The 13,275-nt window shown below is 38.7% G+C and overlaps 1 protein-coding gene and 1 non-coding gene across 2 annotated transcripts; both read right to left on the reverse strand.

Moving 5' to 3' along the window:
- Positions 1-785: 785 nt before the first annotated feature.
- On the reverse strand, positions 786-859 carry TRNAN-GUU (transfer RNA asparagine (anticodon GUU)). Its single transcript has one exon. It is a non-coding gene; the product is annotated as a tRNA-Asn (tRNA).
- Positions 860-4,450: 3,591 nt separating this feature from the next.
- LOC104599187 (respiratory burst oxidase homolog protein A-like) lies at positions 4,451-10,976 on the reverse strand. Its single transcript, XM_010261622.3, has 14 exons — positions 9,651-10,976; positions 9,142-9,298; positions 8,979-9,027; positions 8,770-8,883; positions 8,224-8,637; positions 7,776-8,162; positions 7,583-7,678; positions 7,348-7,463; positions 7,131-7,233; positions 6,868-7,050; positions 6,640-6,771; positions 6,380-6,508; positions 5,847-5,925; positions 4,451-4,760 (listed from the first exon to the last, which is right to left on the reverse strand). Exons 1-14 carry the CDS (start codon positions 10,021-10,023, stop codon positions 4,651-4,653), a joined length of 2,442 nt encoding a protein of 813 aa, XP_010259924.2. The 5' UTR covers positions 10,024-10,976; the 3' UTR covers positions 4,451-4,650.
- Positions 10,977-13,275: the final 2,299 nt, after the last annotated feature.

The raw sequence follows: 13,275 nt of genomic DNA on the forward strand, positions 1-13,275 counted from the left end.
TGTTACCGATGGCCTGCAGCTGCACTACCACTGAGCTAGTATCAAAAAGGGTGCGATACACAATTTCAATCCAAGAATATTGCCTCTCTGAATTGGGCATTCTATACTTTGAACCATGCTGCTGAGACTGAGAAATGAAAACAAAATTTCGATTAATAGGTCTAGGCTGCAACCGACTGGTTTGGTTCTGGCTAGTGGGGATGGTCATGAACACAAACCAGGAGGAGTTGAATGAGATGGTGAAGTTGAAGGCCACCCAGATTCTTGGGTGAAAATCCTGGTGGTCTGTTTAGGGTAGAAATTTGGTTAGATTATGACATTAAGTTGTGCAGTTGTGCTACCAGTTCACGTCCAAGCCATCAAATACACAAGCAACCTGATTATCTACACTTTCTTCCATTCATGGAAGACGGAGTGAATGAGGAAGAAAGTGCCCGTGAAAATGAAACATGTTGTCCTGTCCTCTTTCCTCTTGCTCTACTAAGTAACTGCTATCAATCTCTCTAAATCAGTGTTATCAAACTCGTTATTTGACATTTTTACAATGTTAAATGATCAAGCTGGGTTGGTTAAAGTTAAACTCGTAAAACCGTGATTACTTAATGAAATTTTCGGTTTTAGCTTTTCAGGCCTAATCATTCACCATTTAATCAGGGTTTTGAAAGGGTCATGTTAGTTGATCTTGATCACGTGATGTAAGGTATTGAATATTGATAGATGTGAAATCTATCTTTTATAAAACGAGGAAAAGCTTTTCAGAAAAAAATATTGAAAATGTCAAACAACGCTAGAAGGAGGGCTTGAACCTCCGACCTTGTGGTTAACAGCCACACGCTCTAACCAACTGAGCTATTCCAGCTATTGTTGATAAGGTGCTATTCAATATTTTTATACAAAGAATCGACGTGCGTCCATCATAGATAAACAACGAAAGGGCATTGACTGCTGTCTGCTGGGGTCAAATATGCCATGATCTTACTACATAAATGCAGGATGCCATCCACCCATTTTACCAACTACACATTAAGCTACGACCATGAAGTTTTCATGATGAAGTGAAGGGGACCGTGCAGAGAAGCTGCCCCCAACCCGAGTGACTGAGTGAGTATTGTCTTCATCATTTATCCCACATGGAGTGACTATAAATGGTATTACCAAAGCATAACCTCACCTAATGGGGTTTCTTGTTTTCTGCTTTTCCCCTTTCTCTTCAATCCACAACCCTGAAAGGAAGCAAGTGCATCACAGCTCAAAACAAAAACGCGTTGTGGTTGGTAGTTGCTAAACCCTTGATAGGGTTTTGGAGATATCTGCCTGCTTGGTGTACAACTTCATGAGCAAGATGATGAGAGCTTTGAGTAATGTGGTATCTCCCCACACTCTCCCTTGGTTCAACATCCATGCCACTTCCCTCACTTTACCATGCCAAGTACTGTTCTAGCACATGCTGGATTTCATCCCACTGTCTTAATTCTCAAGGGACCACTGCCCAATAGTGAGCCCAGCTGCCTTAGAAGTATGACTGAAACAGACAGGGTCACACCCATTTGTATGGTCAAACTCATGAACACTAAGGCTCCATTTGGTTTACAAGAATAGGGGTCTGGAATGGATTATTCTGGTTCCAACTATTTGGTTGGGTGGAATCGGAACCGTATTCTCATTTTTGCTAGAATGGTATTCCCTCATTTGAGAGAATAACCGTTATCTGCCTTTCTCTTTGGAATGAAATCTCATTCCTGCTGATTCTAATTCCCATTCTCATATCAAACAAACTATTTGATCTGACCACTCCAATTCCGATTTTGACTGCAAACCAAACGAACCCTAATAAGGGCTGCATTTCTTTTATTGGCTCACAGATTTTGTTTCACCTTGCTGCCTCATTTGGGGTGCTACCATGAGAGGTAAATGTGATCATCGTCAGAAGATTCACTGTCAGCCTTCAGTTGTTTGCCCTAAAGAAAAAGAACATTTTTGAGGGCACATATGTTGTTGTTGGGATATACTGTAACTCACTGACTTATTGGGAGATCGGATCTTTCCATAATGGAACAAATGAGGGCAAATGGAAGTGGGCAACTATGAGCAAGTATTCCCTTTCCATCTAAATGCAATGGTTTTATTACATTCCCTTGGGATGATTGAACTTGAGACATTTGAGAAAGTTTTTGCCCTAGAAAATGTGAGGCACCACTCCATATGGGTTCCACATATCCTATCCCAATTTAATGTAAAAAGGGCCATTACCCAGTGTTGGTCCCAGCAATCTGGGTCTTGGGAGGGGTGGACTGGATATGAACATGACGTTTGGCATTTTTTTTTTTGGTATAAAGTGGCTGAAAAATGTAAAAGTGAGGTTTGGTTGGGTTGAGAGTCAAGTTGACTAAACCTGCTCTAGATTCCTAGAACCTAACCAACTTTGCTGTTGGGTTTGGTTTTTGTTGAACCACCACCCATAACTTAAACCTAAACTGGATCCATGAGCATCACTATTTGCATATACAGTCTGAATATGTAAGTGGTTTAGGTTGTTTTTGGAGCAGCTCATCTCTATGGAGAGAGAAGTTTTGTGTCTCATGGATAAAGGTAGATGGGATGGATAAATCTGTTCTTTAGGTTTAGTTTGGAAAGAGTACAAATATAAATATATAGAATGCAAAATCTTGTATTTTGTATTATTTTGAATGTATTTATACTATACATTTTTGTATTTGTACTTCTTTCAAATAGAGCCTTAAGAAGATAGGAGGATGCTTTCGTCATTTTAAAATGTTGAAAGTATAATGCGTTTGGAGCATTGTTGTCAGGCTTGGGTCAGATCAGACGGTTGAACAGTTGACTTGCTGATCCAGTCAACTTTCCAAGTCTCGGTTATTTAAGAAATTAGATTTTCTACCCAACATCATGTACATTTTTCATGAACAATAACATGTAAATATAGAAAATGTTCTCAATGTACAATTGTAGAAAGGCATGGGTAGGAGATCCAAACTCGTCATTTAATAGCTCTCATGTGTTAAATATAAATAATTTCATTCTGATTCTCCTGCTCACAAAATTTTCCCACGTCTTTAACATGGCTTATATCCCCGCTCTGGTTTGAATTGGGATCTTTCTTCTGCCAATAAAACACATTCCAACCCTCTACCAATTTGATCTAATACCGCACATCCCACCATAAAAGTAGAGCCTGCCATATATAAAATGTGCAGTGTGAGACAATGTTGGTAGAGAGTTGGAATGTATTTTGTTGGTAGGTGATCGGATTCCTCTAGTTTCACTCCCTTGATCCCTTATGATCCACAAACAGGTGAACCAATGAAATAAATTCCAAATATCACCATGAAACACTTTTTGTTTTTTTTTAATTTCAATCGCAGGCCAAAATGGTCATTATCCAATATTGGTCCCAGCAATATAGGGTTTTGGGTTTTTTTTTTTCTTTTTTTTTGTGTGTATGTGCGCATGCGCATAAATTGGCCACTCATACTCGAATCCATGTTTTCACACTACACGGCTTCAGATTTTACATTACACCAAGTAAATAGCCCCTTCTTTTTTCAATCACTGGCGTGTTCATGAGTCATTGGGGGAATGGGGGGTCGCAAGTGAGACCAAGGTCACACAGCATATGTGCTATCGGTTTTGGAGGCGGGATTTTAGACATCTTCTGAAATTAGAATTTGTGCACATACACTTAATCATGGTTTTTAAGACCGACCCGACAGCGTACAGGTCAGGGGTCCGGTTCCCGGTTGAATGGTCTAACCGTTCTGACAAAAAATAAAAAATAAATAAATAATTGTCAAAATCGTTGAATGGTTCAATTGCCCGGGTCAGCGGTTTGTTGACCAAATCAACGTTTTTTTGACAAAAAATTGGTTTTGGGGAAAAACAGAACTGGTCACCTGACCGGTTCCCAGCTTTTCCGGTCTGGTCTGGTTTTGAAAACCATGCACTTAACCCTCTCATCTCCTTGGAACATACAAGCTAAGGTTTTATTTGACATTCCTTATTTTAAGGACCTGTCTCCTTTTTACTGTTAAAAACTCAATGTTTATAGGGGAATTTTAAAACTGTAAGAAGTAGATAAGTCATTAAAATAAGGATGCCAAATGCAGCTTTATATACCAACTTTAGTTTAGCAAATAGCAATAACTGCCCTTCTCTCCTTTTGCTGCCCAAAAAAGGGTGAAAACATCTTATTTTTCCGGAGATCCAAATACACCCTTGCTTGTAGTCATGCTTTTCTATGGCACTGAGCTTAAGACTACTTGGCAATGGTACAGGCCAATTGTATTCACATTTCTAATTGCTTACATTTCCTCCATTCTCTTCCATGTTTTCTTAAATCTGACATATCTGGAGGAGAGTTCCCTTAGTTTAGTAGAATGAGGCACACATTATACGGGAGTTAATTGTGTAGGAAAGATCATACTTTGAAGCATTTGAAAGGGAATTTTGGGAACTCATATTTTGCATTAGTTTTCAACAGTAAATAGTTATCTCATGGACAAATGGGCTCGTCTTAGGCATGCCCAAGATTGAAATTTCTTCAATACAAAACTTAGTCGGTTGGTGGTTGTTGTGCTCTTCATTCAAGAGATTTTACAACTAAAAAGAACCCACCAAAAGGGGGAGAAGCAATTAATTATTCTCCTTGTGAAACACAAATCTTGTGGTCGTTTTGGTGGTGAATTTGGTGCATAGCCTCTCCAACTCTCTTGCCAAAACTGAAGGGCCACAGTAGAAAACCCCTGTAACCAAACCACATTATTAGTCTAAAATCAGGTAGAACTAGCAAGTAAGAATTTAAGGCCAATTCTCACCATTTTCTTGGAAATCATATGGTGGGTTGGGACCAAATATTGTTTTGGGTCTCACCCACCTCATTGTCTGGTATACCTAACATATGACTTATAGATCCTTTTTTTTTTTTTTGCTTTTGAGCAATTTGTTATTAATTCTTTTCCAAAGATATATTTGGTTATTACAAAAAGAATTCCATGCAATCTTAATAAAAGGAATTCTTATGGCCTAGAAGGTATCTTAGGTAATAGGTATGACCCATCAAACAATGAGTAGTTGCAATTCTAGGAGCTATTGAAAACTTTGCAAATACATTCCCACACCCCACATCTATGTTAGGGTTCAGATTGACCTAATCAAACTAGGATTTTATTAGAATTTCTTGTTAAGAACATTGAAACATGATAGCTGAAACCTAATCAAACTAGGGTTTTATATAGATTTCTCTTTAGGAACATGAACATGATATATTATATTTGCTAGGGGATTTGGTGGGGCTGAGTTGGGTCAGGTCTAGTTTGTGCCATAACCTGGTTCGAATAAATAAAATATGGATGCCAAGAATTTCCTCCTTTACAGGGACATGCCAAATACTGAAGACAGCAAACCCTCTTTATGTTTTGTTTAAAACCAAAGATTTCTGACTTCTGATCAACTCTCTACTTACAATTGTTATTTAACTGAGATATTATTAAAGGCTAAAGATCTCAAAATATTCTTTTTCTTTGACTTGTCTAATAAATGGAATCTCTCACACTGTCACACATGGGTTGTCAAAATGGAATCTCAGGTGAAGGACCCATCTAAAGGATTAAAATAAACAACTTTATGGTTGTTAACCGACCTTATCCAGATGCACAAATTTTGAGTTTTGAGACCTTAAAACTAAATCAAGAATAACAATAGTCAATTTTATGGTTGTGTATATAATATAGAATAGTACCGAGAAAAAATGGCCACAAGATATTCAAAGGAAATCTAGGTTTTAGTCCATCTCTCTGTAAGTGTTTCCTTTGGTTTTGGTTGTGACTCACCAATCCGTGCTCCTCCATGTTTACTAGCCAAATTTGAGAAGACCCTGTACCAATTTGGTCGAGCAAAGTGTGTTCTGACCTGGAAAAAAAACAGATCCATCATTTAAGAAAGAAAGAACCTATAAAGAAAAGAGAACAAGATTTCTTTTTGGGGTGAAATTCGATTAGGTCTCACTAGCATGGACCATATTGCATTTGAAACCAATGGTACATGATGTGTGAGATCTGATGATGGCTTTCCACTGCCTCAGTACGTAGGGTGTTGAATTGGTATCACCATTTTGTTTGTCATACATGAACTTAGTACCTCTACTTTGACAAATATGACCATATTGTTTCAATATCAATCATGGCCATATGACCTTCAAGATTCATATATTGGCGGGAAAAAACCACAAGACTGCAATCATCTCACCATGATAATGGTTTCATTAGAGCATCCACATCTGCCCTAACTAGGAAGCCAATTGCAGTGGCGTCTGCTAGATTTTTAACCTGGTCTAGCCTACTGATGACTGCTGAATTGCACTAACCGGAGTTTGTGAGACGATGTCAATGCCATTCTTTGCCTGATATAAAGCTTGAATTGCACTAATCAGTGCAGATCTTGCATCCCCATCTTCATAAACACTGGTAAGGAAGTTGTGCATCTCTACTACAGCCTTAACATGAAACATTAAAATCAAAAAAGATAAAAGAATCAGGAATTATTGGAAGGCTTCTGTTAGAAAATCACCATAATTTCTAATAGATTTGCACAAGTAAAGAATGATTTTGACAAAAATGGAATCACCTGTTTCTTATTTGTCTGAGAGATCTCCTTCATAACATCTCTGAACCAGTCAAAAGAATCTTGTTCTCTTGTGACCCAGTATAAGTAAGCTTTTGAAGGGACCTTAGCAATGCCGGATTCTTCATCATAGACCTATTAAAATGAGCAAAGCATCCACTTTCACAACAAAAATTCTCTCATTGACTAAAGTTTAGAAACCAACACGAAACGCCAGAATCGAAACTTTACATAATCAGCTTGTGGTTTTGACAGGCCATGAACGACATCCCTGAGGATGCTAATGAAAGGAGTAGCTCCAATTCCGAGACCGATCAGCACGACTGTATCATACTTGACATGATCCTGAGAAGCTGCTCCATAGGGCCCATCTATGCGAATTTCTGGGAAGTTGGAATTCCCTGAGACCAGTTCCTGTACAGCATAAACTGATTAATGGTTTTGTATATGAATTCACAGAAAATTTGCAAATTTCTTTCTCTTTTTTTCTTTACCTCCTGGAAAAGATTATAGACTTGATCACTCCAGTCTCCTAGGGTTCTTATATGCACGCTTAGATAGTCATCTTCCGGTGCAGATGTCAAGGAAAATGGGTGCCTGAAAATATAAATTTGACTATGACATTGAAAGGAACTTTTGGGTTTTTCTTTTTTTATTTTTTTTCTTCGATAATTTTTACAGGGGAAGCACAAGGAAGAGAAGATTAATTACCATTCGAACTGAGAGATTTGAGGGCATTGAATGAATACATACATCCCACTCCAGTACTTAAATCCATCAGGTTTGCTCAGCTTGAGCGACAGAACTTTTCCAGGATAAATTGTGGACTGTAAATTAAGCAACGCAAGAGGAGAATTTCAAATTGAAATTAGGGCTTCTGTAACTGATTGATGAACTTTCTAATCATATATCCAATTTCTTGATAGAAAAACAGAATGTAATATACCTTGATAACTTTAACGTCGTAGAATGTGGACCGAACAGCTCGAAAAATCCGCTCTCCGGTGTATAGCAGGACTGGAGCTGCGATATACATCCAAGTCTACAGAGGAGTTCACTCAGAGAGAGAAGAAGATTAGTATGGACATGATTGGCATTGTGTAAAATGGCAGGGATACTTGTGTCTTAGACGAACTTACTGTTTTCTCTACTACATTCTTGGTGAGGAAGAGGAACATCGAGTGCACGATGAGCAGAGCGTAGACAAGAATGAAAAGGTGGTGCGAGTACCAGAAGGCATTAAATCCGGTGACATGGCGCAGCGGCCACAGCAGCGACGACGGACGCCGGCGTGGCACATGAGTGGCAAGAGCAAAGGCAATGCCCATCAGGACTACCATTGCAATCCCACTAGTGGCCTCTGTGGTGGTCAGGATCTCCAGATAGGATGGCTGACGCTTGCCGAAGTGGGCAGCGATTGTTCGCCGGTAGATCGAACTGTTGCAGCCGGCGATCCTCGGGAAATCACATGCTAGGTGAGTGCCTCCGTGGAGGATCACACCAATCACTATTCCCCCTGCAATCAGCTACACTAAAGAAAATTATGTGAAATCCCCATAATTACGTTCAAGAAATCTCCATAATTACCTTATGGAAGTTGATGTTGTCGTTGAATGGGATAACGGAATTCAGGCAACGGTTCTTGCGAAGCCATGTTATCGTATTCCGGCAAACCGGCAGGAGAATAAGAGCCATGTTGAATTTCAGGGTCTCTGCAGCTCCCTTCGCGGTACAGAGGCAGTAGCCCATGACCTCGAATGCCTTTCTGCGGTGATATTGCGTGAATTTCCATGCGAAGAGCGTGAAACAGACAATCAACCAGAGTGTAACAATCCAGGCCCGTCTCCAGTACGTCCGGAATGCAATTTCGATCGGAGACATGGGCTTTCGATACGGGTCGTCATCGTCGTCGTCGCAGTCGCCGGGATTCTTTATGAATTGATCAACTGAAACGGAGCCCTTAGTTGAGCCTCCTTTGAACAGAGTCTCTAGCTGGGCTAGCTGCAGTTTGAATTTGAGCTTCACTCAGTCAGCCTCCGTTTTTTCTTTTTTCTTTTTTTTTTTTCTGGGTAGAAATTCAGTCTCCAAAATAAAAAAAAAAACTTGTGAGGGTATATCTGTCAATTGATCAACCTCAATAAAGCCACGTTTTTCAGTGTCAAGCGCTTCCATGATCAAAGCTGAATAATCTTTTGCTTCTTCAGGCGTCATCGACAGTTTATTTGTAGAAGCACTCAACAAAATGACCTGAAAATATTCAAAAATTACGATGAAAACCACATAAAAATTGAAAAAAAAACAATTTTATTTAAATAATTTATTTTTCTTATTTAATTCATCACCTGCTTGATTTCCATTTCAGTGATTTTGCCATCCATGTTCTTGTCACACCTGAGAGAAGAGAAGTAGAGAACCAGAAAATTCGCATTCATTGAAGAACTTATTAATTCATAAATTAAAATTCATAGCTAGCTTACGAAACTCGAGAAAAAAATGAATTTTTACAGGTCGAAAAAAATCCGGATTCTTGAACCGAAACTGGGGTCTGTGATTCGAAGCCAATAATAATGAAGTTCGGTTTTAGTGATCTCGAAGTGTCGATCTCTTCTCCCTTGAAGTGCTCCCAGCAGCTCATCTGCGAACTCTGGACTCTCTTTCATTCCTGCAAAAAATTAAAAAGAATTAAATTAATTCTTATTATTACCTTTGAATTTTCCATGAATTCCGTCCCATGTGAGAATGGGCAAAATTCCGGCAGGATTCAAGATACGACGGCCTAGTTCCTTCACCAAACCGGCAATGGTCGTCGCCGGACGGCCGGAGGCAATAACGGAAACCAACCGCCATTGATATTAAATCAAGGAAATAAATTGTTTTTTTATTTGGAAATACGAGAAAAATGAATAAATTGCAAAACGGGTGAATTGTGCATGATCATTCATGGTGTATTCTAGCAAATTCGCGTAGATGGGTCTGAATTCTGATTCTGATGGGTCTCATGTTGTCCCGCTCACCAATGCAGTAAGCGAAATCCGACCAGTCCACGACGGGGACCGAGCCGCATTTTGTAGATGACAGACGGTCGAACCGGTCCTCAACGTCTTTCCATTCCATCCCTCCGCTCGCCACCTGATCGATGAACCTCAGCCGTTCAATTGCGAGGCCGGCGACCGTGGGAACTAAATTCTCCGGCGAATGCCGATGGTTGTCGGCCAACTGCGATTCATCATCCAACGAGAAGGTTCCTGAGAATGTCCGTTGCAGAGAGAGAGACCAGTTCTGGGTTGGCGAGAAGGAAAGAGGGACGACTCTAGCACCGTCGACGTAAGGAGACGATGAAGACGACGACGACAATGACGAAGAAGAAGAGGAGGAGAATTGAAGCATTGTAACGGAATTCAGTTGTGATGGGTAGCTACTTTTGAAAACTGAACGACAGAGGAATTGAAGTAGGAGAAAGCTTCCTTAGGGGTGGGAGTCTATGACTTCCATTGGTTGTGATATCCAACCTCCTGAAATTCTAATTTGTAAATACAGAAAAATGACCAAATGACGTTTCTTTCATTTGTTTCCTCTCTCTGTTCTTCGGCTCTGACACAGGGAAAATGTGGGTTCTTAGACGTATGAAGAAGCTCAGAGAATGAAGCGTTGATGGGTTCGTGGGTGTTGGGTATTCAAGCTCTTAAATTATTATAGAAATCTTCTTTGATTTCAGCGAGAGAATTAAAGTGGTGGATTTCCCGATAACAGCACGACCACTCAGAAAAAAAAGAATTTTAGGTGATGAAAAGTCAAACTTTTCGAAGCTGTAACTGGATTCTGGGTGATGAACGAACAACGAAGGAAGACAATGATAGTCTTTTTTCTTTCTTACAAGAAAGAGAAACAACAAACGGAAAAAAAAAACAAAGAATTCTTCTTTTTTAAGTTTCAACTGTTGGAACCAGTCCGATATCTACGAGAAATCTATTAAAATATGGATGGGAGAGGAGGAGAAAACATCTAAAGAGGCTCGGTCGTCTTCATGAAAATTAACACAGAGGAATTGAAAAAAGAGAAAAGAAAGAGCGGAGGAATTGATGGAGAAAGAATTTGGCGAGGAACGATGCAAAGAAAAGAAGTGAAAGCGGGGGAGGCTGGTTTGGGTGAGGGAAGGTAAAGTAAAAGTGTGTGAGAGAGAGAGAAGGTCAGCAGGTGGAGTTCAGAAAGAAACACACGAAAATTTTATGATTTCTGAATCGGTGGAAGGAGAGAGAAACGACTAAATATAAATATAACAATCACATTTTGGAACCAACCCAACTCTCTCCAAACCTCCTTTTTCTGCTTTTGTTTTGCTGAGCTCACAGTGTTCCTTCCACTTCTGTGCTGCTGTCTGTTTCCCAAACATTGCCCCTCTCTCTCTCTCTCTGTATCTTTGCTGTAGTGCAGATGCACGTCGGTTCCGTCAAACTGTGGTTTATCTATCTCTGCAAGTAGCTTAAACCTTAAGTGGGGTTTTGGGTTATTGAACAATTATCTAATCCAAAATATTAAACAAATATATGAAGACCATAGTCCAGTCCAGATAAGGCATTGGGACACATGGCAGACATGCAAGAAGTAGGACCCAGTTTTGATTCATTTGAGATTACAGCTAGGCATGCTGACGTAGAGCAAGAGATTAGAAGAATGGAATTGATTTGGGCACTTACCTTCCCATATTTGGTAAATTGGTTGAGTTGAAGACAACAAATCCCTCATCAGAGTCAGAGACAATGTATATGAGGAGAGGCCGGGGTGCTTTTGTCTTCTAATAAGAATATTGATGTGGATGGATTCCACCTAATTAATAGAGATTAGTAAGTATAATTAGCTGACTTTTAACCACCTAATCCAGTAATCCATGCATTAGTTTGGAAGTTTTTCTAATAATTTCCTGTGATTATTGCAACTCTTGGCCTCACTTAGCTCTAACTGGTTCAAAGTATCCATACCAATATTTTCAATCTATAGTTGATCTAGTTGGTTGAACCGTTCAAATTGTTACTAGTAAATTTTGGGTATGAATTTATATATTGCTGATGTAGTATGATTTGACTCATTTGAACCGAATGATCGAACCAATGACCCATAACCTAAAAATAAAAATGGTTGGGCCAGATAGATTTTTAAAATATTAGTCAATTTTTCAAGGTCATTTAAGACATGTTTAAGTTTATGACACCTAAAATATTTTGAATTCGTGAATATCACCCCTCTCCAAACACATAATGTGCAATTTTTGCATATCACACATGTCAATGCTTGAATCGTGGGTCCATGGAACCCTAATCTTTTTTCTCTCCTTGATATGAGAAATGTACAATTAAAATAATTAAAGAAATTTGGGTTCCTGTTAACCATAAAAGAAGAAATATCAATTGAAGTAAGTTGATGATATTAGTTAGAATATCAGCACTCTAGTATTGCATCCATCTATACAATTATAACATATTATATATCAATTGAAGCAATGTCTCTAAATTTAGACTGAAGATGAGCATTGTCTTTCGAATTCTCTTCTGTCGTTCTTATAAAAATTCATCTAAGTAGACTGCTTTATTCTGCAACCCACTCAAAGTGAGAAACTGATCTTTGAATAGAGCAGAAAACCAAGTTAAAGTACAAGTCGCATCCTGATTTGTTTCAGAAAAATTTCCTTTTTTTATCCCAAAACTCCATTTCCAGGGCATATGATATGGACAACCCAACTGTTCAGGTTGACTACATTGTACTCATGGCAGCTCTATTATTCTTGAAATTCTATTTAGGGTAAACTACAGATTATCACCCTGTATTTTGGGGGTAGTTACACTTTGCCCCCTCTCCCTTAATTAAATTGTTGGAAAAAGGTTAATTTATTAAAATACCCTTTCTTGATTCATATGAAGGAATAAGGACAATACTTCAAAATGATAAAAATGGAATGAGCAAAACATGTTAATCTCTTTATTGACCGCTTGGACGAGAAAGATAACTCAGAGAAGAGAAGGGACAAAATTGCCTCACAAATTAATGAAATGATAGTTTGGGGATTTAGAAATGTTTAACAAATACATGACATTCATACGTTAACCTTTTTTGAAGCTAACTGATAGAATAGAAGGGGGCGCAAAGTGTGGGAATTTGACAGTTCAAAAGAGGTTTATGTTGCAAATGAAAGTTTGGGGGGCTAAGTGTTTCTACCCCCAAAAAATAGGGTGATAATCTGTAATTTATTCTTCTATTTATTTCAACCAGATCTGGCAATTGGGTTGGGTGGGTTGGGTCAATACACTTTGGGTTTGTTTTGGGTTGGGTTGTCAAATGCTAGACCCTAACCCTAAATGTTCAGGTTAGGGTTGACCCATGGGTCAATTCGGGTCATCCCAAGAAATAATTAAAATTTAAAAAAAATATACATAAAAACATCAAAATTAAAGGAACTAATTTTAAAATTCCAAATATAAAATAAAATTGAACATTTAACAATTCAAAGAGTAAACAAGAAAGAATAAAAACTAAATAGAAATAATTAAAGAATGGAAACTTCTAACAATGCATAAATAATTTTAATTAGATCTGACAATCGGATCAGCAGGTTGACCCATGACCCAACCCAACCCAACCCAGTTTTTT

Source organism: Nelumbo nucifera, chromosome 3 (assembly GCF_055504915.1).
Source record: "Nelumbo nucifera cultivar China Antique chromosome 3, China Antique-T2T, whole genome shotgun sequence".
Taxonomy (NCBI): domain Eukaryota; kingdom Viridiplantae; phylum Streptophyta; class Magnoliopsida; order Proteales; family Nelumbonaceae; genus Nelumbo; species Nelumbo nucifera.

Excerpts from the sequence above, each read along its gene's own strand:
- LOC104599187 (XM_010261622.3), bottom strand. The coding sequence starts at position 10,023 with ATGCTTCAATTCTCCTCCTCTTCTTCTTCGTCATTGTCGTCGTCGTCT. Across the intron at positions 8,884-8,978 it reads CTGAAATGGAAATCAAGCAG|GTCATTTTGTTGAGTGCTTC; the intron begins GTGATGAATTAA and ends GAATATTTTCAG. Across the intron at positions 7,679-7,775 it reads AGAATGTAGTAGAGAAAACA|ACTTGGATGTATATCGCAGC; the intron begins GTAAGTTCGTCT and ends ACTCCTCTGTAG.